Genomic DNA, 23,278 nt, shown 5'->3' on the forward strand with positions numbered 1-23,278 from the left:
AGGCTGTCAGAGGCAGGTTTTTTTCCCCACCCTGCCCTGGAAGGGACTGGAGGTGAGTTAGGAGCTGGTTTGAGGAATTCATGCAGCAGCTCTGCTCCACAAATGCAGAAGGTAGGAAATCATCACAGAAGAGGACTGCAGGAGTCTTCCCATAATGAAGTTTGAACCATTATCCACTGAAAGAACAGTTTGAAATACTAGCTAAATATTTAATAAATTATTTTAAAACGTTTTACTGTAAATAATAAGATAATGTGCCCATATTCATCTGGCACTTTTCAATTGCAATTAATGATCTTTGTTGCTTACTCACTTAGACAATTTACTTGTCTTTATCCATTCTCACTTTACATCTGGGAAAATAATAAATTGAATGGCTTTGTTCCGAAATCCATTTCTAAATGAATACTTCTGTGGATTTACTATTAATTTCATATTGGCTTTTCTCTAATACCTTGCTACTTTTAAAATGAAGGACTCTGTAGTTAGTGCTTTTCTTGAGAGACTTGACAAATACTCTGTCATGATGCTGGCAAGCCTGGAGCCTTTAATGGGACTTTGTGTTCTCATTTCACGTGTCGGTTGGGGTTTTAAAATACTGCATTTCCAAAAGGTGACACTGGATGTTTCAGCTTGACCTGTGTAGCTTGCCCTTGGTCAAATTTTGGAATATCACATTGCATGCTACTAATAACTCATAACCTAAATATTAGGAAATACTGTCTAGCCTTATTCAGGTAGTGTATGTGCATTTGTAATGAAGCAGTACAACTCCATTGTTGAGTAGACACCATGAAAACACTAGCTGCTTGTTAAAATAATTGATAGATATATGTGATAGCGTTGCTGTAATTGTCTTCTCACACTTAATTCGATGCAAATTAAATTAAATGCAAATTAAATGCTGTTAGAAACTCCTGAGTCAGTCCTTGCATGTGTGTACTAGTTGGTGTTAATAACTTTGGCTGTTAGAGTGCACCTCAAGACTGTGTGGTGCAGATTTCTTCATGTGTGTGGTAGCTCTTCAGTAAAATTCGAGTGGCAATTCTGGGCAAGACCAAACATCTGTCTAGCTCAACATCTTGTCCATGACTCCAGGTGGGTATCAGAGGAAGAGTGTGAACACAGCAAACATGCATCATACTTCTCCTGTATATGCTCCTAGCTTCTGACTGTTGCCAGTGTGGTAGGTTTCCTGAGCCAGATAGGGGTCTCTGCCTGTTTAGTTAACCCTTCAACGGATTTCTTCCATGTACTTGCCCAACTTCCTCTTGAACCCAACCCTTGGTGTTCTTGACAACCTTTGGCAAGGGGTTCCCCACAGTTTTATTCCCCTCTACACAAAGAATCATTTCACTATGTTTGCTTTGAAAACTTTTCCTCTTGGTTTCATTTTGAATATGTCTATTCTTGTATTGAGAAAGATGGTGAACAGTCTATCCCTGTGCATGTTCTTCATGCCAACAGTGTTTTTTGTCAACCTCTATCACATTTCTTTCATAGCTATCTCAGCTGCAGGCTTGAAGAGCTTGTACTTTGTACTAAGACCTAACACCTCTTACATGCTTCTGCCAACAGGTGACTGGTTTTAATGGTCAACTTTCTAAATGCTTTAAGATATTGCTGGGTGTGATGTAAGCATATTACTACACTAGTGTATTAAACATTAAGTAAGCATATTACTATACTAGCCTGAACATAACATGACTTCAGCTACAAGACAGCTCCAGTTCCCACAGAACAGATATAAAATTGACAAGCTAAACTCAAAGTGCTGTCTTGGCAATGTGCCCCTCCTTCCTGGTTTGCTTTCCAAATCTGCTGCTCTCCCTCTTTGCAAACCTGTGAATTGAAGACGTGCCAGGGAGAGGTCATGGCTAGGTTGACATCCAACCTTGACTATTGCTCGTTGTAACCTACATTCAGGTTTAAATTTGACGCTCCTGAATAATCTTCATAGCAAATATTTTCACCTCCTTTGATCCTTTTTTCATTTTCTAAATATGCTGAGCAGCATATGAACATGTACTGGTATCAGTCTTTCTGGGACCTTGTGGATGCAGTCTCCTCTTCATTGTGAAAACTGACCATCTTCTATTTGTTGCTTTCTTAATACACAAAATGGTGTATTTCCTCTTTATCCTGTAACTTGGATTTTTAAGAACCTTTGAGGGATCTGCATCGCTGTTGCTTCATCAGTGAGCTGCAACTGCGAGCTCTTACGAAGGCCCAGTTGTAAATGTGCTTAAAGTGCAGACCAAGAAAATTGAACTTTTATCTTTTGAAGTTTTCCTTTTGGTGAATGGCAGGAAGCACCTAACTTTTGGGCCAACATGTTATGTGGCTATACTCATACCCAGTGAGTGAACTTGTTCTATTCTGTGTACTACAATGTGTAAGAACAACAGAAATAACTGTGAAAGTAAAATCTTGGTCTAGCTGAAGTTTGTAAGAATACCTCTGTGCTCTGTAATGAAATCTGCATTTGATTTTTGGCTGTCTTATTTTATTTGTGCCTCATACCTCATGAAGTAATATAAAAATGGGATAACTATCAAATAAGTGACATGCAGTTTCTGATTACTTTTAATACCGTGTTTCTTTTTGTTCCTAGAGAGCAAATCAAAAGGCCTCCAGTGGGTGATAGATACAACCATTGCATATCCCAAAGGTGAACCTATCGACATCCAAACTTGGATTCTTGGCTACCGACAACCTACGGTTACACATGTACATTACAGGTAGGAAACAAATCTTCTACTCTTACATTGAACTAAAATGTTATAAAACAGGAATTCACAGATTAGTAACGTCATGTTTCAGGATATGGGAAATCAGTAGCAATGTGTTTTCTATGTGCGTTTCACACATGTGGGCAACTCGTATTATCTAAACACAACATGGTTTTCTTTTCAAAAGTTCAGTGACCATTCCATCTCTTAGCACATTTAAGTTTTTGACTAATGTCCTGTGGCTGAATATAGTTATGGGGAATGTATCTGATGGCTAGGTCATCTTTTCCACTTTAATGTTAAGGTGCTGGTAAACCTAGCTTGATTTTTTGTTTGTTTGTTTGTTTTTTAACAATGACAACAAATTAAAAATCACTGTGTTATTAAATAACAGGTTTCCTGAGAGATTATTTTATATTGTATTTAACTTTCTGATAAAGAAATGTCAGCTTTTTCACTCAAAGCATACTCTTAATATTTCAGCAGAGCAACACTCTGGAAATAATAGCATATCTCATTGACACCTAGGATGGGATACTATTAAAACTTTTCTCCTCAGCAATTCTTTGTCTCGAGACCTAAACTAATGGAGAGAGAAGTTGCATTTTGCTTTTGTTTTGCAGATAATTGCAAGTCTGAAATCTCCAGAAATATTTTAACATTCTTGCTATACCAAATAAGTTGATCACATTTTATCCCAAAATTGCATTATTTTGTCTTAATTGCCTTTTGCTGATTTGGGGAGCTTTTAGACTTTTACAGTAAGCTTTTGGATATCCTTGTGTGGATCCCCTGGGTGGCAGTTTAACTGGTAATGACCTTCTCCAGCATCACTGCTGTGTCAGTATTGTGTGATGCAGAGTACAGGCTGCTCACTGGAGCTCCTTTCCATGGCCATGTTTAAATCTGTCCCTGCTTTTTATAGAAATCTTCCTTCAAGTTTTTTTGAAGGTGAACATACTTACACCCTAATTTATGTAAGATATCATAATATCTATTGTGCTTTATTCAGGTCACCTTAGTACTCGGATCTCTGGGATAATTGCAAGTTGAATGTATTTAGAATTTTACTAAAGAGTATTTCCAAAAATACTTCCTTTAAAAAAGAGAGAATATTATCTTAAGTTGAATTAACTTCCTGCTTCTAAATGTGTATATTCAAAACCTATTTTTGAGCATGACCATAAAGATGATGTAACCTTCCTTGCATTGAACTTTAATGTTACAGTTCTTGTAGTACTAAAATTCTAAGAAAAAATATTAGAAATTGTTTATTGTTGGGTATAGGTTTGTTGTTTTCTTCCAGAGGGTCTAAATCACTAGGTTTAGACAGGGGACAGGGGCAAGCCTCTCTCTTTGATTTTTTTTTTTTTTTTTTTTTTTTTTTTTTTTTTTTAAATAACCTCTAGTTGTTATGGCTGACCTTGTAAAAAAATCTGAAGTATGCCCTAAATGGAAACTAATGCAGCTGTATGTCTCTGAAGGCTGAGGGCTGTATGTACTGCCTCTGAAATGAGAACTGAGTGTCTTGGTTTTAACTGGAGCTTTGGCTAACTTTCCAGTCCTGGTAATTCTTAAATTGGCACTTCAAGATTAGGCACATGTCTTCTGGACTGTAAGGGCTTTAGTTGGATGCAGAATAGCAATTCTTAAAGATGCATTTAACAAAGTACCCTGGCTCTAACAGCGGGCGGCAGCAGCAAAGGCATGGGCAGGCAGCCCGCCTGCATACCTTGCCTCTGCACATAAACATGCAGTGGCTGTCAACATGTTCTGAGCAGGCGTCGCATCTGGATTGCTCTTTGGGTAGGTGCTGATGGACCTGGGCTTCGTGAAATTGTCTAATACCATTTTTAACCTGCTTAGACTTAGACTTACACAATTTTCCTTGACACAATGTGCAACTGTGCTTGAGGGTGACTACCCAGAATAATAATATACCAAAAAAGTCACATTGCTTTTATATCCCTTTTTCCAGATTTAGTGTATCATCTAGCTGTGATATGCTAAGACCTTTTATTGAATCTGCAATTAGAGCTGTAGTTTGGAATGAATACGGTCAATTTTCACCTTCAGTGTTTTTGACAATAAAATTTATTTTTAGATATTTTTGTGTGGCTTTAAAAATATTTTTCTGTTTTATGTGAAGGGTATATTTATCCATGGCAGGATTAGCAGAGAGCGACTGAACAGCATGTGTACATGAATTTACTCATGTTGCATCATCCTTTTCTATTGCTTATACAGAAATTTCCCTTCAGGGCATTACAGCAACTGATTTTTATTTTATTTTTCCCAGATCACCTGACTTTACTCATTAGGGGTTATTTTTTTAGCAGAATGCTATAACATGATGGGCACCTTCAGGGTTTTGACAACTTTAAATCATGTATTGATGATTTGAACAGAGTTGTTGGTACCACTGAGAATCTGTGAAGATGGAGTATGTGCTTGGAAAACTAGAGGTGGCAGACAAGGAAGAGTAGGGAACAACCATTCTTTCCCGGAGGGTTTCTGGTGTTATAGAAAACCTTTCAGCTCTGCTATCACTTTATTGAACTTTGTCCAGGATTGGGAAGCCAGACGATTGAAGCCCAGTGGGCTGACATCAATTTCTTAGAGCTTGTTTTTGAAATTATAGGTATGGTCAGTAGAAAACTGTCTCTCAGGAGCTTTGCATGTGTGCCTCCTGGGTGGTGTCCTCACTTGTCTGAAAATACGGTGATGTCTCAAGCCTGTTTCTGTATCAGAACTTAATCAGGAGCAGTTCTGGAAAAAACACCAAAACCCTTTATGCTGGTTAAACAGTGCATGCTAAAACAGCTGTACTTTGTGACCAGCTAGCTGATCCTTGCCATATCAACTTCCTTCCTCTCATCCCTGGCACTTCCGTTTGGAAACGGAGAGCTACCTTTTAATGTGCTGAAAAGTGTCCTGGGAGGTTTCTGTGCAGTGTTGCTCCTGGAGAGCTGGTCAAGCTGTGGGGCGGAGCGTGATACACCAGACCTGTATATCTGTACAGCTTGACCAGGAAACCTAAACTGCTATTTCAAGTTCATCTTCCATGTGGAGACCAAAACATTGCTATAACAGAGCCATTAGAGTATCTGGGGTTGTTGCTGGGAAGGCCAGTGCTTATTCTGCAGGTCACAAATTCAAGGTGGTTCTTCAATAATTCTTAATTTCGATAACAATTGGGTATTAACTACTCTTTGTCCTTAACAATGTAGGCAAGGATTGAATCAGTGACTGAGGTTTGAAAAGGCCTGTGCTGTGTTGAGCCCTGAGACATCCCTCATAAAGTTGGTGTTTTTCTTTAACTCTTTGAAACAAACTCAGTTAGCAAAGGAAAACCCAAAGGTAAAGTGGATTCCATCTTTTTAAAGATGGAAGTGTGAAAAATGTCTTCCAAAGGTGGAAAATGTCAGAGGTGTTTCTGGTTTTCTGCGTTTGACGTAGATGTCCTCTGAAATTTTAATGAAACGTATATCGAGTATGTCTGGATTGTTGTTATTCCCCCACATTTTCCTTCATTTAGTGCAATAAAATTTTGCTCGTTGTTTGTAATTTGGAATGTCTTGGGAGATTACATTTGAAATCAAATCGAAGGGTAATTTTTAAATAACTGAGGAGAGAGAAAGTTCTGCATGAGTCTCTGTGCTCTAGCGCACTAGTTTCTCATCTATCATTTCTTTTAAATGAGTTATAGCAAAAAAAAAAATTTTAAAAAAAAAAGTGCCCCTTTGGAAAAAGTAAAGAATAGTTTTGTCCAGATGCCATCTCTACTGTATGAAAGGAGAATTGGGATTTAAACATGCTTTTTTCCCTTTTAGAGTAGTCTGGAGAGAGGAATTGATGTATGACAGCAGTGGGGAAAAAAGCAACTTTTTCTGTGCTACTCGAACTGGAGCAGAGGAGACTGCAGAGCCTCTTTTGTTCTGGTCGCTCAGTCAGTCCTTTCTGCTGTTCCCCTTTGTCACAACCTGTCTCTTTCTGCCTTACGATCTTTCAAATGTAGTGTTTTCTAATAGCCTGTCCTTTTACTGCAGGATTATTTCTTTTTCATCCTACTTCGAGAGCAACAGAGGAGTGTAGAGGACACAGCAAGCAGCCTTATGTTTTCATTTTTAGATTCTTTTCTACCTGATGGAAATGGCAGAGAAGGATCAGTTTAATCCAGTAATCTTTTTTTGTTTCAAAGCTCAATTTTAATAATGAGTTGAAACTTGCTTTTCAAACTTCAGTTTTCAGTACAAATGACATGTTTTTCAGAAGTTCATAATTAGGCTAAGCTGTGGCCTGATTTTCCTCAGGATGTCAAAAGAAACCCCTAGAAAAAAGGACAATTACCAAGTTTCAGATTCTTCAAAACACAAAGGTGTGAGAACTTACCCTTCTAACTAGCGAATAATTTTTTGACATTGACAGACTTGTCTTTTTGAGACATTGGAAAGTGCTGAAAAACTGGGTTTGCTCCCTGAAAGATAATACTCAAGGAAAATACCTAATTAACTTCTTCCAGGTCAAACAGCACTGGGATATTTGGGGGAAATTTCAACCCATCTGTTAAAGCAGTAAGCACCAAAAAAAATGCCTGGAAGGTGCAAGGCATCTCTAACTAGAGGCATCACTATGAGACTTGCCTTTTAATGAGTCCGTTGGAAAGGTTTGTTTCCTCTTCTCAGAATGGTTTAGCTTTATGCTTGGGTCATTTTGTGATGTACATTGATCATAAATCCAGATTCACTGCAGTTACGCTCAGCAGAAATAAGCTGAATGGTTTGGTGTCTCTGTATCAAGACCGTATACTGGCTACTATTCGCAGCTCCTACCATTTCCCCACAGTGAATTGAGTTTTGGGATTATTTCTTTTCTTCTTACACCAGTCACTTTCTTAGTATCACTGACTTGGTGTTTCTCAGCTGATGTCCAAGTTTCTCTAATATTAAGATTTCACGTTTTTTTACTGCAGTTCTGTTGTCAAAACGCAAGAGTTAAAAATTGGAAAAACCCTGGGTATGAAGTTTGTTTGATGCTTAGCTTCCCCTCAATCAAGAATGGCGTGGGATTGGGGTTTTTTGCGTTAGCTTCCCGCTGGGTCACGCCCTTCTATGACCATATCCGGCATTTGCACTGTGTGATAGTGATTGTGGTATAGAGGCCCTGAAGTCAGAGCCAGCCAGAGTCGCCTCTGCTGCAGAGGATAGTTGCATTTATGCTGCATGAAGGTGCCATGCTATTTCCAGCTAACTCAGCTGTTGTTGTGTCGTAATGCGGATCAGTACTATGTCACCTTTCTTTCTCATACCAGTTTTTGTACCGTGCTGCTGTTGAAACAAGCTTTCAGCTACTGAGAAAGTTCTTTTTTTGTGTCCACATTGATACAGATTTACTGAAATAAACTAGACTCAGCTATAAGATGGAATACATTGTGGTTGCTGAATGAGTTTTGCAGAAATGTCGGTGAAGGGCATCCAGTTTGGCAATATATTTTAATACGCTTTTTTACGCAAGTAACTTACGTTTGGTCATGCCTGAGATCTACCAACAAGCCATCATGCTGAGTTTATTTAAAGAGTCACTGAAACAGCAAACAATATTATCATTTAGAAAGAGTAGGGGGTAATAAATTTTTTTCTTTCCTGGACTGTCATTTATGCTAATATATTCTGGTTTGGGACATAGATACACATTTGTGTAGTGGTTTAAGAAAGTTGCCGTCCCTCGGTCAGCTACGTGGAGTGTCCCACAGCCGTTGTCACCTTGCAGCTGCAGATAGGTAACCTCCAGCTAGAAGATAATGCTTCATTACTGAGACAGCTTTGCAGACTCCCATCGGAGTACATCTTTAATTCCACCATCACTTTTAACTTCTCAGGGTGCAGCCCATGGTGGCACTGCTTTTACTGAAGTTTAGCCCCTTCCCCACTGCCCTTTATGATAGCAAAGTAGCTGTTCCCTTGATGAGAAATGAAAGGAGGTATTTCCATTCCTCTTGAATTTTCTGGACAAGTTATCTCAGTGCTATTAAATTCATTGTTTGCCACACCAAGAACAAAGACACTCTTATTTTCATGCAATGTGAGGTTAGTTTTGTCCAAAAGCTAGAAAGATTCAAGTGCCCAAGAGAATCCAGAAGCTTCAGATATTACACGTTGACCTTGTTCCTTGTCAGGACAGTTCTATGTGGGGATAATGTTTTATTTTCCTGAGGACATTGGCAAACTGTTCGCTTTTAGTGACGTTGCTGATGCTGGATACCCAAAGGTGGGGTACAGTCGAGATGATGTTCATGCTGTGACTACATTGACAACAGTTTACATATCTTATTGAAAAGAAGAAACTATTTCCTGCATCTTTTAACACTAGACTTGGCAGACCTTGTAGCCAATGGTTGAGAATGACCCTGCTCCAGTCAGAGCAATGGCTTGCCACTGTTGTTTTGGATCGTCTGTGTAGAGAGTTTTGTAACAGTAGACTTTCTCAGTTACCTTTCCCGAACCCAGTCTCCTTAAAGACGGTGTTCTTTTAAAACACAGATGCCAACTGAGCCCTCTGATGGGCAGAGAACGATGATATTGGCAGTATGTTTAGTATAAATACAGGGGGGTTTAGCTTCACCTTATCTAGTACAGGAGGGGGGTGTTTCCAGAGTTTAAGGATTTTTTTTAAACATATCATCTCTAATTTAGCTCAGTCAGTAGTAAGAATATTCCACTTGTAAAAATAACTCTGGATAATCTAAAAATATGTTTGAAAATGCTTCTAGATACACAAGCACTTAGCATTGCTAAATTGTGACAACCAGTGTAGCATTATTGGAAAATCAGTTGTTTTCCACTCTACATTAATAATAATTCAAACTGGGTGTAACGGTGATTGCTTCTTAAACTTTTTAAGAAGCGGAGTTTATATCCAGAGATTCAAGTATTCTGGTACTGTATTGGTTCATACAAGAGCCTGGATGGATTCAAGGCGGAAAGTGGTGTGCTGCGTTCCATTGGTCTCTCACAATAGTGGTATCACTTACACTACTTTGCTACTCCACTAAAGTTCCAGCTCATAAATTGTTTCTAATGAGTATCTTGTAAGATCTTGTGATAATGTTTTCAGACTAGAAGGTACAATCTTGGAAAAATACCAGGCTTAACTAGGTTATTGAGCTGTAGAGTTGTTACCCATTAGGTAACTGAGAAGTGAAGGTGGAGATGAAGAGTATCTGCAGCTTACAACGGAAACTGCGTATGAAGCCAGGTAACCCTAGACTTCTGTCCTGAGCCCACACACGCGTTCTGTTAGTTCTGAACCATCTTCAGACTTGCGTAAGCAAGCATCTGTCCTTCAAAAATATACTGTGAAACACAATATTTGGTTGCCGAGTCTTTTTATCTCTTCACAGCAGATAGGCAGAAGAGAGTAAAAATAGTGCTTGGCAGCTCAGTTGTGTTTGGGGACAGAGAGTCTTTCTTAGTGTTACACCCTCAACAGAAATGGCCCTCTCTCTGTGGGGGTGTTTTTTACTTGCCTGTACATAAAATAAAATAAAATAGTTCTTTATTATCTGTCTTTGTTGTTAATATGCACACTCAGGACTTGAGCTACTTACTGGACCACCAGCTATTTCATAACATTTGTCTTTGGCCAAAGACTTTTCTTCAAACTTTGTTACCTGACGTAACAGTTGCTAATTTCTGGTTACCAAGACTGGCTTTACTGGAGCACAAAGAATGCCGCAGTGTGAGAAGGATGTAGGTAGAGTTGCTACAAAGGCTACAGAAATATCTGAGTTCATGTTGATGCCACAGTTGGTAAATAAAACTGTTCATCTCCTTATATTGAAGTTATCTCTCTATACTGAAGCACCATTATTTTTAATTTGCTCATTAGAGCAATGCTTTGCTGCTTTTCTCCTCCGCTTACAGCTTATTTTTCTGTGCATCAGACTGAAAGGAGGAGGTACAAATGACTTGGCAACAAAGCAAGTGAAGATGTTGAAAACAGAAACAGCAACAATAGCATTCTGCAGAAGCGTCTTATTTCTGTAGTCTGACATTCCCATATCTGTTCAGATACTGCCCACATGACTGTGGTGTTATTTCAAATTCTTTTCAGTATAATCAGTCAAGACAGTGTTGAAAATGAAATGAAATGAAAAATCCACTAACGAAAACAGAAACATGCCATAGATGACAGGGTAAATGGGAACTCACTTGAAAAGAGAAACATACATTAAAGGTCTTACATTTCAGCAAATGCATTTTTCAGGCTAGCCTGATACACAAGTCTCTTCTGCACTGGCCTCACAGTGAAACATAGTGGATATATAAGTTCTTGTATATATCAAAAGGCACTTAGGGTCTACTGAGGAGATTTCACAATTCCTGTAAGACTTGACATTCTATTTTGAAAAAAATCCAGTGAGGGATATCCAGTGGGTTATTCAGGAGTTTCTGTATGTATGTATGTATGTATGTATCTCAGTGAATTCTACCCTGGATATCTGAATTTCTAAGTAGACCTAGTATTCAGTGTACCAAAACATTGGTTATTCTTCCATTGGGGTTTTTAAAACAGAGCAGCAATATTTGAGTACACTTAGTTACATGGTCAGTTTTCAGTGTAAAACCTGCCTTAGAAATTTCAGACAACGATGCTGGCGTCCTTTGAAAAGCACAGAGGACGCGTTTTGTGGGATACAGAAGAGCTATTGGTACTTAGTGATGTCATCACGTGGCTTCTGCCTGTTGAAGAACTGTTTCTTCAAAACTGTGGATGAACCTTCTCAGTCTTTTATTTCTTTCCATTTCGGTGCATGAATTTTATTGCTTCTTGGTTTGTATTTCTTTTAAGGATAGTAATATAGTGTGGTGGTATTCTATTTTAAAAAAACCCAGCAACTTAGTAGCTTTGATCAAATGCTGTAGTACAGCATTTGATAGAAGCTAATAATGTCTATGTCCTCTGTGTGCATCTGGCTGGTAACCTGGAATGTTCCAGTTTTGTATCCTTAATACCTATAGGATCTGTGAATCGGAGAGAGAATGAACCATGTGAGAATGAACCATGCAGTTAGATTTATACCCAGCTCTTGTTCTCTGTGTTTTGGGGTGAGCTGGGGCAGAAAGGAAGAGTTTTGTTCTTCACATACAGAATGAATTTCTGAGGTTTAATTTACATTTTTTTCTTTGGTAGGATTTTTCCAGTTAAAGATGTACCTGCAGAGCCTGAAGCTCTTACGCACTGGCTATACCAACGATTCATTGAAAAGGAGGATCTCCTGACACATTTCTATGAAACAGGTAGGATGGTATATAGCAAAGAGAATTGTGCTTTGTTAATGTCTTTTCTTACAAGGATCTCAAAATGGTTTAAGAATACATATACATTCTTCACACAGATACAGTAGATGTAATTACTACTTTTTATGTGGCAAAAAAGTACAATAAAAAATTATCTAGGACAGGTAAATTATCCAGGTAACATTAGAACAGGGTAGTGTTTGGAAGCTGGCACATTCAAAATGGATCTAAGGAAATCCTCTTTTTTTCTGCAATAACATATAGTTCAGCAGTGAAACTTGCTGCCATGGGATTTCATTGAGTGGAATAATTAAGCAAGATGCAAAGAGGTAGTGAACATTTACATGCATAGTAAAAGTATTCAGAGCTTATGTTAAGTTTGGAAGGGATAGAAAACCTTCAGGGTTTAAAATGAGCAAGTTCTTGACTGAAAGGGATTAAATAAGACTTATGGGAGGCAGGTTATTTTGTCTGCTTAGTGTGGCTGTTGAGCATGTTCCTCTGGCACTTGTACTGTTAGACAAAAACTGATCTAAGTAGTCTGCAGGTCTAATCCAAAACCATAGTCCTCTTCTGTTTCCTGTTAAGCTAAACAAAGATGCTATAAGTGGAAGGATCTGTAAGAATTACATAGCATAAAGTCTCTGGAGTCTTGATGTGCAGCCCTGTGCTGTCAGTACTGGCCTCCTTGCTGCGAGGTACTGAGGATCACTTCTATCATGATATACTTTCAGTGTTAATGGATCAGAGGAATCTAAATAAACTTAGGGCATTAATAACATTACTGAAGGGATACTGGCAAACATGTGATTTAAAATATCAGGTAAATACTTTGAAACTATAGCTGGAGAAGTGTTTCCTCAAGGCTCTTGTTTTCCATCCAGTTGATACTGAAGTATGTCATCAGCCCTCCAGCGGGGGGGGAGAGAGTGACGGGGGGGCGGAGGGGGAGTGTCTGTTCAGAATACAAAGCAGAGGAATTCATCATAATAAAAAAGAAAATCCAGAGGAAAAAACAGAGTTTTATTTTGATGTATAGGAAAGGAAGTTTATCAAACATAGACTGAGTAGGAAGACTCCAGATGAAATAATGGAACTTGTCTCTGAAGAAAAATAATCTTTTCATTAGCAAGTATCCCAGTTGTTGAGTGGGGGAAAATACTCAGTCTCTCCAGTCAACCAAGTTTAATATTCCAGACTGACTATGTTAAACAAAGACACTACTTCTATCAGATGATTTATTGCAAAGACTGCTTTAATTTGATTTTGAGTGCTTAATTTATCAATTGTAGTGCTTAAAAAGAGTAATAGAATTCTTTAACAATGCCAAGTTGTATTTTGTTTTATGAAATACTGCTGTCACTCAGCCATCATTGATGGCAAAAGTCAGACCCTGCTATATAAATTGCATCCAAATGCATATATTGGACTGTATTAGACAAATAACTTTGTGAATCTGTTTAAAACTACAAGTGTAGTCAATAGGAGGTAAAGAATTCATGTTATTGAGACATTATTTCACAAATACCATTAAAATAAGTCATACCCAAAAAATCTAACTAGACCAGAATTTCAGAGAGTATAGTGAATATAATCAGATTTATTCATTGAAATGTGCTTCCAAAATAGGATAATGGGTTATAATTTGCCAATGTAATCAGTATGAATTAATAAGACATGTTTTAAATGTAAATGCTATGACATAGGACCTTATTAGGCATAAATTAGCATAATTCAAAGTTACTACCATTTATGCCAGTTGAGAACGTGCTTGCATTGCTTTTGTTGGCTTATTGCAGAAGTACTGTTAGGGTTTTTGGAAACCCCCTGGAGGCCTCATGTGAGGGGAATCCCTGAACCTGCTCAAGAGCTAGCTTTGTATTGATGTGTTACATTGTCTCAAGCTGGTGTGTTCTTAAGACTTAAAGCTGTTTCAGCATTTTTTTTATTATTATTATTTATTTATTTAAATACACACTGCTTAGGAATTTGTCTTGGTTCCTAAAGCTTACTTCATAAAGGTGGAGTAACATTTAATGCTACATGAAACTTTAAAAGTTTGCATTGACAATATCATCAGTAGGAGTACATTCTTTTGGCATATTTTTGGGGGGGGAAGAGGAAGAAACAAAGCCTAAACCACCTTTTTCCTTTTTGCTGTATTCCTAAGGGTTAAGAACTTTAACTGATCTGGGGAAAACCTGTAATATTAGACCCCTTAAAATTAAACAAAAAAGTATCTGCCTAAAATTGAATATGAAACTATCCCATCCTTTCTTACAGGTGCATTTTACACATTTCATTTATAAAATTAAAATAGTTTACAGTTAATATCTGTAGGTATAAGCAACACAAAGACTTCTATGTTAGCAGCTAGTGGAAAGCTTGTATTGGCAAGTTCGTGATTTCTCTGAAGTCTTCAGCAGGATAACCTTGAACACTGCAGTCACACAAATGAGATTACATTTAGCAGGACAAAACCACTTGGAGACTAATTAAAAAAACCCAAACTATAAACTAGGAGCTTATCAGTTGGAAATGAGTAATTGTATACTGAAGCCATCATGCTCCTCATTCACTCTGATCATAAGCCAACTGGTGTGGTGTAACTAAGAAAGTGAGCAGTGTCATACAGGGCAACATGAGAGGGTTTTCACCAGTGCTACGGAAATACTCTTCATTGTACCAAATCTGAAACCTGATCTGGAAATTCTGCATACAGGTCCGTCATCCCTGTTCAAGAAATAGGAACTGAACCAGGAAGAGGGACAGATAATAGATGCTAAGATGATTAAGGGGAAGGAGGAGTCATTTCTGTGAAGGACAACTAAAAGTGCTTGGCTTGTCTCAGCTAGGAAAATGAAGGATCGTTTTCTCTGTAAGATACACGTTGGCTTGGGAGAGGGGGAAGAGACAGTTGCTGTCTGTACCAAGGAAGAAGGAGAGTTATTTAAACCAAAGGTCAGTGTCGGTACAGAAAAACAAATGGGCCATGGAAGAGCAAATGTAGCGTAAAGTGGACAAATAGAAGCTTAGCAGTGAGAATTATCGGGGAATAAATGGTGTGGCAAATCTGCCCATGTGTGAAAATACATATCGGTGAGAGGAGGATGGGACTCATCAAGGGGGTTTTTTTAGATGCCTTTTTTTTTTTAATTTAAGAGCATTCATACAGGAAGAAAAGCTTTGTCTTAAATGCTTGATTGCAATTCCTCCAGTGATTGCAAATGCAAAGCATAGAGATAAGTTGCTGATGGTATCTAATTGCCCAAATTGTGTGGTTTCCAAGATTAAAAATTGACACTGCTGTATCTTTACTCTTTGTATCATTCATTTCTTGTTCTTCTGTGAGTAGTTGGGACTCCATAATGCTGCAGCAAATACATCATCTTCTCTGCTATTTAGAGTTTTTATATCCACTGTTCAGGATTAACAGCAACAAAACTGGTTCATATCATCTAGGTTTTCTGCATCTCAGTAAAATGTAACACAAATTATTTAATTTGCTGATGTAACTATATGCAAACAATTTGCTTGTGATTATAAAGCTCTGATGTATTCAGACACATTTAATTTAGTTTTTCAAGTCAAAAAAAAGTCAAAATAGGGGGAAAATGAATTTTTTAATTGTCAGCTGTATCTCCTGCCAGTCTTTCTCATCTAAACAGGCATTTCAGTAAAATTTTTCGGGAAAACTACGTGGCAAATTACAATGTTTACTTAATCTATATGACTGACTGGCCAATGAATGTTCAAACAACATGTGGAAACTGTTGTTTAAAAAACAAGCATGTGTGTGTATATTTATATTTTCAAGAGGAACCTTGAAGAATGTATATATGTTCTTCTTCACAGTATACAAAATCATTACCAAGCAGCTGTAAAATTTAATATGGGATCCATTCAATTTGATCATACAGATGTCAATAAATGTTCAAACATAACACAGAAAACTTAGTTGGCAGTCGGATCTCCCTGCAAAGGTTGAATACAATGAGGATATACATTAAATACAATGAGCTGCTTTTAAGGAATGCTTTGAAGTTTACGCTTAAAGTTTATATCCAAATGAAATTAAAATTGTTCTTAATAATTAAGATAAGAGGTTTTGGGGTTTTTTATTTTCTTGAAGATAACTGCTAATGCCGGAGAATCTTTTGGAAGTTTAACAGCATAATACAGAACTAACCAATGAATCATTTGTGGGCACTGTTGCTGGGAGAAACAGTGATGGTAAAGAATCATGCATTAAGGCTATCATTCCTGCTGCAGAAGCATTAAATGTGTTTTCTTTTCTGTTTTAGGAGCTTTTCCTCCACCACAGGGTCAAACAAAAGCTATTTCTCGGGAGATGACCCTCAGTAACCTGTGGCTAGTAGGCATACAATCACTTGCATTTTTGTCAGGCGGTATGTGGTACTGCATCCTTCAGTATTTTTATCATTGCCTATTTTAAAAGTGGAATGGGACCTGAGGACACAATGGGAATCCAGGCTCTTGCAAATGAGTATCATGTTGTATGTGCAAATGTGAATATTCAAGAGTAAAGGAAAATACTGGACGGACTCATACCTCTCTTTGGGGAAATTTTAACTCCACTGAAAGTGAAGATCAGTAACATAGTGACCTGATGATGTATTTTAAGAATTGTCTGTATTTTTAAAAATGTATACTCTCACCCACCCTTAAGCAAATTCAGCATTTGGACAAAAGGTGCAATTGTACAACCACCGTAGAAGAATGTCTGTGACAAGAAAGCTCTGTCGCCACAAGTATTTCTTGGCATTGTAGTTAGAGCTCAGAAAATTCAGCAACTTGTCTCTTCAGTAGTCTGTACAGCATTGGTGTGGTAGAGATTCCTCATCTGCACAACTTGTACTTTATTGCAACTCATTGTGCTGGAGTCAAAGATACTCGGCAGAGCTGGTGGCAGTATCTTTGCAGCTACGCAGTCAGCAGTTGTTGTATTAGACACATTGATCTAAAACCAAGACCCAAATAAGATCCAGTGTCAGGTGTGTCTTGTGAGGAATCAGTCCTCAAAAAAGCATTGCAGCATCATAGTGTGATAAAAAGCTATCCACATTTGATCAATCAGCCCATCCTTGCTGTGGTCTTACCATCAGCTCTCCGAATTCTGTGTGCTGCCAGTATCTCATATTATGAGGAAACTTGGAAAATATAAAGTCACGTGGTTAATTTTCCCTTTTTGTTCAGAATGCATCTCAATGATCACTATCAGTTTTCAAAATGCACTTTTAAAGGTGAAAATACAGTGAAGGAAAGACATAAAACTTAGGGAATAGGGGAAAGCTTTATTTGTCACGCATTGGAAGCCAGAGCAATTCTAGCTGTTTCTGAAGGTCTGCTGGTGCTGCTGGTGATTTTTAGCCACCTTTGTATTTTGTATACTGCAGTCCAACCAAGGTGACCTTTGAGTGGTTTATAGAGGCCTTTTTCTCCCCACTAGTTGCAACAGTGCTAAATATACTTGTGGGAGAGTTTAAATAATTCAATGCCAACCATCTTAATGTTTTGCTAAGGAATAATAGAAGAAAAACTAGTTTCTTAAAAAGAAAAAATAGGTATAATTGCTATCATAAATCTATAGGAAGATACTACTGCAAAAAATAAAGTATGGTAAATACTCCGAATAACTACATGGAGGGCAGTATTAATTAGCTCACCACTGTGCTGAAATCTTACTCAAAGGGGGGTGAGTTGAATTTAAGGGCAAACTGCAACAGAAGACACTTTCAGATGTGTAACATAGGATACTTTTGAAAGGCTGTCGATGATGCATGGTCTTACTTCTGGCAGGTCTAGTTGGCATTGTGTTTATGTGATTATACACAGATTTGAGAGAGCTGTTCCTAAAATAAAACTAATCTCTCTAAATACAAGCAGGATAGCCAGAACTTCAGATGTTGGCATACTGCCTTTTAGAGAGTAATTTTACTGAGAACAAAGTAAGCCCTCAGTAGTTTCAGCTCTCAGTTAGCAATATTGATCCCCCTTCTCTCTCCCTCTCTTGCTACATGAATCACAGTGAGTGGTGTGCAGAATACAAAACCTAGCTAGTGTTCCCTTTGGGGGAGGACCTAAGAGGATACCAAAATATGTGGCAATGCCCATTTCCCTGACGTAATGGAAAAATACCTAGTCAAATATGCCACCTCTATCCCCCCAAAAGCAGTAGTTTTTATCCTAAGATAGCTCAGTGGGGGATGGTTGCAAAACGCTACACCATAGTAAGCTCCCCTAACTGTGAGGCCCCTCATTGACTTAAAAGAACCAATAGAGCTGGGAGGCAAAGGACAGTGTTTGCCTCCAGCTTCATGGTTTAGGTAAGATACTGTTTCTAAATCCCATCTCTTTACAGCCAGTCACACACCTGAATTCTGGTGTAACGTAAAATCCATTCAAAAAGAGGTATGCCCTGAAAGGGAGGCAGTCTTGGGAGTATTTTTTTTCCTGTTGCTCTTGCTGAAGTACAGCTGATGGAATGAATGTATTTAATCTGCCATTTTACAGGACGGTGTTGGGGCAGCCCGGCGCCATTGCCATGTAAGTGGTTATGTCTGCTGCACATGGGTGTAAACGGACTCTCAAAACTGCAAAATGCAGACGGCAAGCTACTTATTTCTGTCCTCCACCAGGTAGTTTGATCAGAATTGCAGAGATGCGCATAGTACAGCTGGTTTTATTTTGAGCTAGGACAGACTGGAGTCATGTAAAAAGGGAAGTTTATATAAGCAGATTGCACAGCAGTAACTCACATCAGGAGATTGTTCTTTATAGACCCCGTGAACTCCATGTAAGAGCATATTGTTTTTTCACATGCAGTGTATTTTTTTTCCAGTGGATTGCGGTCAATAACGAGTGTTCACATGCTGCCTAAAGAAATTAGTAATGCGCAATAATGTTTCAGATAATCATTTGATTTATCTGGTCCTGTTCATTTTCAGTTTGTTCCTCTGTAGTTCTTACTATTGTGAGACGTTTGTTTTCAAGCACTGATTGTTGTTTTGGTAGGGTGAGTAAATAGTGTTAGGTCTTAGGCTTCTTTCCTACCTGCACTGGAAGATGTGAAGAGAGCCTGATGTTGTGTCGTCTTATGGCTGCGTTGCTGTAGGTGACAGTGGAATGAAACCATTGTGAAGGAACTCTGAAGTACCCTCCCAGCATGAACTTGGATGCTGCTTCATGAAAGAGAATAAATTGGATAAAAGAAGTTTTTCCATTAAGGGAAAAATATAAAATGGATACAACATATAGGAAATTCTGTGCTAAAAATACGGTGCTGGTCAAGACTGTTTGGAGCTTAGCAGGCTAGTTTGTAAAACGTAAACTCCTGTCGGTTGCAGTTCGGTTCTACCTTCTGGCAGTTGGCTAGTGTTACAGATGTAGCGGGCATTTTGCTGCGCCATCCACGGGCTTCCTGTTCTGAAGAGTTCAAAATGCATTTGATAGAAAATGATGTTAATGAACCATGCAGTTGATCACAAAATGGTTAATTAATATAATTTTGAATTTATATTAGGGAAAATATAATGGAAGAATGTATAAAGTGATAAAGAATGAAAAATTCACAGAAAAACCGCTAACTGAAAGCTGTTGCACACAGAAGTGAGAACATAGCAATTGAAGTGTATTGTGAATAAAGATGGTTCTCCGCCAGGGTTGCACAGAAAACACCTGTACGTTTCTATATTTAATTGTTCATAAACAAGTTGTTACAATTGAAATGGTGTAAGTCCTAATGGTTTGGCGTTACTGCTCTTCGAATCCCATTACGTGAAGAGTATCCTCCCATTCACAATGAGCGGTGTTTTCTTCAGCGCCCTTTGGTGAGTGTGCCTTCCTTCCAGGTTCTCTTGTAGTCTGCGTACGGTTCTATCAAGTATTGCAACAATGCTGTCTCTTGCAGGAGGGATTTTTTTTCAGTTGCTCTCACCATATTTCGAAAACCAAGATTTCAATTTACCTTGCTCACTGGAAAATTAAAAGCTTCCTTCTCCCTCCTCCGCCCCCAGCATCAAAAATCAGATGCATCTAATTGCAGTAAAAATACAATGATCACTGTGGTACTGTTCATTATTCACTTGGTTTGCAAATGATGTAACTTTTTTTTTGTCTGACACTGCCATAAAGTGCTGTTAACTTTTTTCACCTGTTTGTACAAGATAACACAGATACCGATCACTGTGTGTGACAGAATTCAACTGCTCCACTTTGCCTTGACGTAAAATTTTTGGGACCAAAGGTACTTAAAACTGGGATTTCCAAATCATGAGACTGGGGTTGGGTGCATTCTCTTGATAGTCAGCTGGAGATTTTGTGGTGATCTGATACAATCACACAAAATAATTATACATCTGGGGTACTGTATTGTTTGGAAATAATGGAGCCATATGAAATAAAGGGTTATTTTGCAAAATTGCATATTTGATAGTTTTTACACTTTTTTAAAAAACAGAACAATTGGAAGAGCAAAATTGAAACCGTACTCTGGTTTAAAATGTCTGCATACATTATGAACACTTCTGAGCAGCTTTATTTTTTCTCTAAAAACTGTAGACTACCTGGCTGTGATACAAAAGACGTCTTTAAAAGGATTCTATGCATTTTAAAGTTAAACCTTTTATTTTATCATTGGATAATGGAGTAATTATTCACTGAACGACTGTCCTATTAAAGTGAGTTAGTTCCTTAAAATTACTCTACGATGGTGTTCATTTTGTATGATAAAAATTAGTTTTCTTGATACCAGTTATTTTCACCTCAAATTTTCTCCTTCCCTCCTGTGTTACCTGCGTTTTTGTTTTGTATGATAAAGTGGATGCAGAAGCCTGTAGAGACACTCGATGATTTTTGCGAAGGGCTGGTCATGTTTGGAATTATTTTACTGAATTTATTTCATTGGATTTTTTTATCAAATCTTTCCAGCAGCCAAGATGTCTTTCAGAAATGTAGACAGATACGAGAAGAAGCATTTCTCTACAGAGATTATTAGGTGTCTTTTCACATTTTTTTTTTTTTTGTGTGGCAAAAATAAAGTTGATTTTTTTCAAGATTATTTCATGTGCTTCTAATCCTTAATAGATGAGATTATTTTCTTTGGGTGTATTTATTGTGCTTTTATCTAGTAGATACACAGTCTCTATTGTGCTTACCATAAACACAACAAATAGCAAAATAACACTTTGGTTCACTATACAGTAGCAGTGTTAATTTGTGATAGATAACGTTGGTTATTAGAGCTCTCATCAAGAAGGAGACAGAGACAAATGTTTCTATGCCAGTAGTGGTAAGGGGAGGAGTGGAGCAGTAAGGACAGGGGAAAGAAAGCAGCTTTGGCAGCCCTCCCTCGCTCCAGCGCCGCTGGAAACTGTGCCGGCGCTCAGGCCGCAGAGTTTCTCCGGAGGTCACTGCGTAGCAATGAGTCCTCTTAAAGTTTCTGAGAGTTGAGGGCCTGCGAAGAGCAGAACCTGGGGCCCCATCAGCCCTGGATTGCCACCATCCTAGAAAGAGGTGAATCCAACCTTTTTGCAAGCAAGGCTGTAATCACTTTGTAGATACCTATATTTTTTTAACAGAGTGGTCTGTTTTTAAACAACTTCAGCTAGGCACAGCAATATCGAGTGGAACAGCGCTGTTCATTCTGTGGCCCTGGCATCTCTTGCTAACAATAGCTCTTAGCTCTGTGTCACCTTTCGTGTTAACTGCTGGTGCAGAATATTGCAGCATATAACAAAGAAAAAAGGAACTTCTTGGAGCATAGTAAGACATCTTGCACAATTTCCAAAACAGCGCCATGGTTGTAGTTACATCTACCTCTTTGTTTCCCTCCTGGATTTTGTCTTGTTTTTCTGTGTGGTGTTTTTCTGTGAGGGGTGGGGGGAATCGGGGAGCGGGGGGGAGAGAGTGGGAGGGAGAACTTGAAATCTGAATATTGAAACACTGGTGAGGGATCCAGTGCTTACCAGCTGGTTGTCATACTGAAAAAGCCATTGTTTTTAATTCCTGCCTAGTATGAAATGTTTGTTTTAAAAAATCCTTCCTGCTGGAAAGAAAAATGTATTTTTAAAAAGAAAAAACATCCCTCTTTTGGCTATGAGAATGTCAGCTGTATGAGTTGTGACCATATCATGACATGCTGATCAGATATAAATAAATTTTTATCTCTCAGGACTCTATCTTGTATTTTTACTCTTCTGGTAACTGTTGCAGGTTTTCTGAAAGGATGCTCTGCATCTTTAAATATCACTAATTTCAGCTGAGGCAGTAAATAAAAAAGGTATGTGAATGTCATGTGTGCTCACTCCAGTTTACAGAGAAACATCTCTTCTTGATTAAAAAAAAAAATATATCAGCCTGCGAAATGTACTGAAAGGCTTGCTGCAGGTTAGCTCAGGGCACAGGGGAATTGCTGCAGTGAGGTTCCAGTGCCGGGTGTTTCTCTCCCTCCTCCCCCTGCCTCTGAGAGCTGCTATGAGCTTCAAATATACTATAAAATAGCATGCTTAGCCCGTTGGGGATGCAGAGAGAGTACATAGCTTTCTAGCTGATTGTAAATGGGCAGCTTCTTTTAAAAGAAGTGCAGAGTAATGGACAGGGCTGTAAGAATGGGGCTCACAATGGACTGGGAGTCTGAAGCGTGAGCAAAAATGGGCGCCTGAGTGGTCAGACATGTTGTGTGCTGTAGCAACCTTTTCTCTACTTTTGACATACAGTATCTCCTCCTCCTGGGGAAAAAAAAAAAAAAAAAAAAAAAAAGCTTTATTGTTAGTATCTTTATATAGCCAGAATCCATTTGTACTTAAATTTCCCATATGTCCTTAGGTTCTCTGTGGAATAAGGAAGAGGCCTCTTTGGTCGGTTGTCCTTTCTAGTATCAATCTGGTTTTGTACCAGGTTAGCCAGTTGGTTTGATTAAGACTTCTCCGTGAGGTTGGAGAAGTGATACATCAGGAAATTAAGAGCAGCCAGTGCTAGCATCTGGGGCAGCTGAATAAAGGCTGCTTATATTTTTAGTTAAAAAAAAAATAAAAATTGTAGAATTTGTTGTAAATTACATTACTGCGCAAGTATTAAAGGCTGACAAGAATGGACAGTTGATCTGTGAGCACTAAAGATGGCAAGGAGCTCACTGGATTGTGATGTACAGATTTTTCAGTTTACCTTGGAAAATTGGGAAAGTTCAAAAAAAGTGGACATTGTAACAGTGATAAACAAGATCAAACT

General features: G+C 38.3%; 1 protein-coding gene across 3 annotated transcripts in view; it reads left to right on the plus strand.

Moving 5' to 3' along the window:
- The window catches only part of LPGAT1 (lysophosphatidylglycerol acyltransferase 1), a 67,433-nt gene extending 45,208 nt beyond the window's left edge, over positions 1 to 22,225 (plus strand). For all 3 annotated transcript variants that reach the window (XM_030034448.2, XM_030034449.2, XM_030034450.2), the window contains 3 exons: positions 2,615 to 2,741; positions 11,925 to 12,031; positions 16,336 to 22,225. In XM_030034448.2, the coding sequence (XP_029890308.1) occupies positions 2,615 to 2,741; positions 11,925 to 12,031; positions 16,336 to 16,487 (386 nt within the window). In that variant the 3' untranslated portion in view covers positions 16,488 to 22,225. The remainder of the gene's footprint in view (positions 1 to 2,614; positions 2,742 to 11,924; positions 12,032 to 16,335) is intronic.
- Positions 22,226 to 23,278: the final 1,053 nt, after the last annotated feature.

This window comes from Aquila chrysaetos, chromosome 13 (genome assembly GCF_900496995.4).
Source record: "Aquila chrysaetos chrysaetos chromosome 13, bAquChr1.4, whole genome shotgun sequence".
Classification (NCBI taxonomy): Eukaryota; Metazoa; Chordata; class Aves; order Accipitriformes; family Accipitridae; genus Aquila; species Aquila chrysaetos.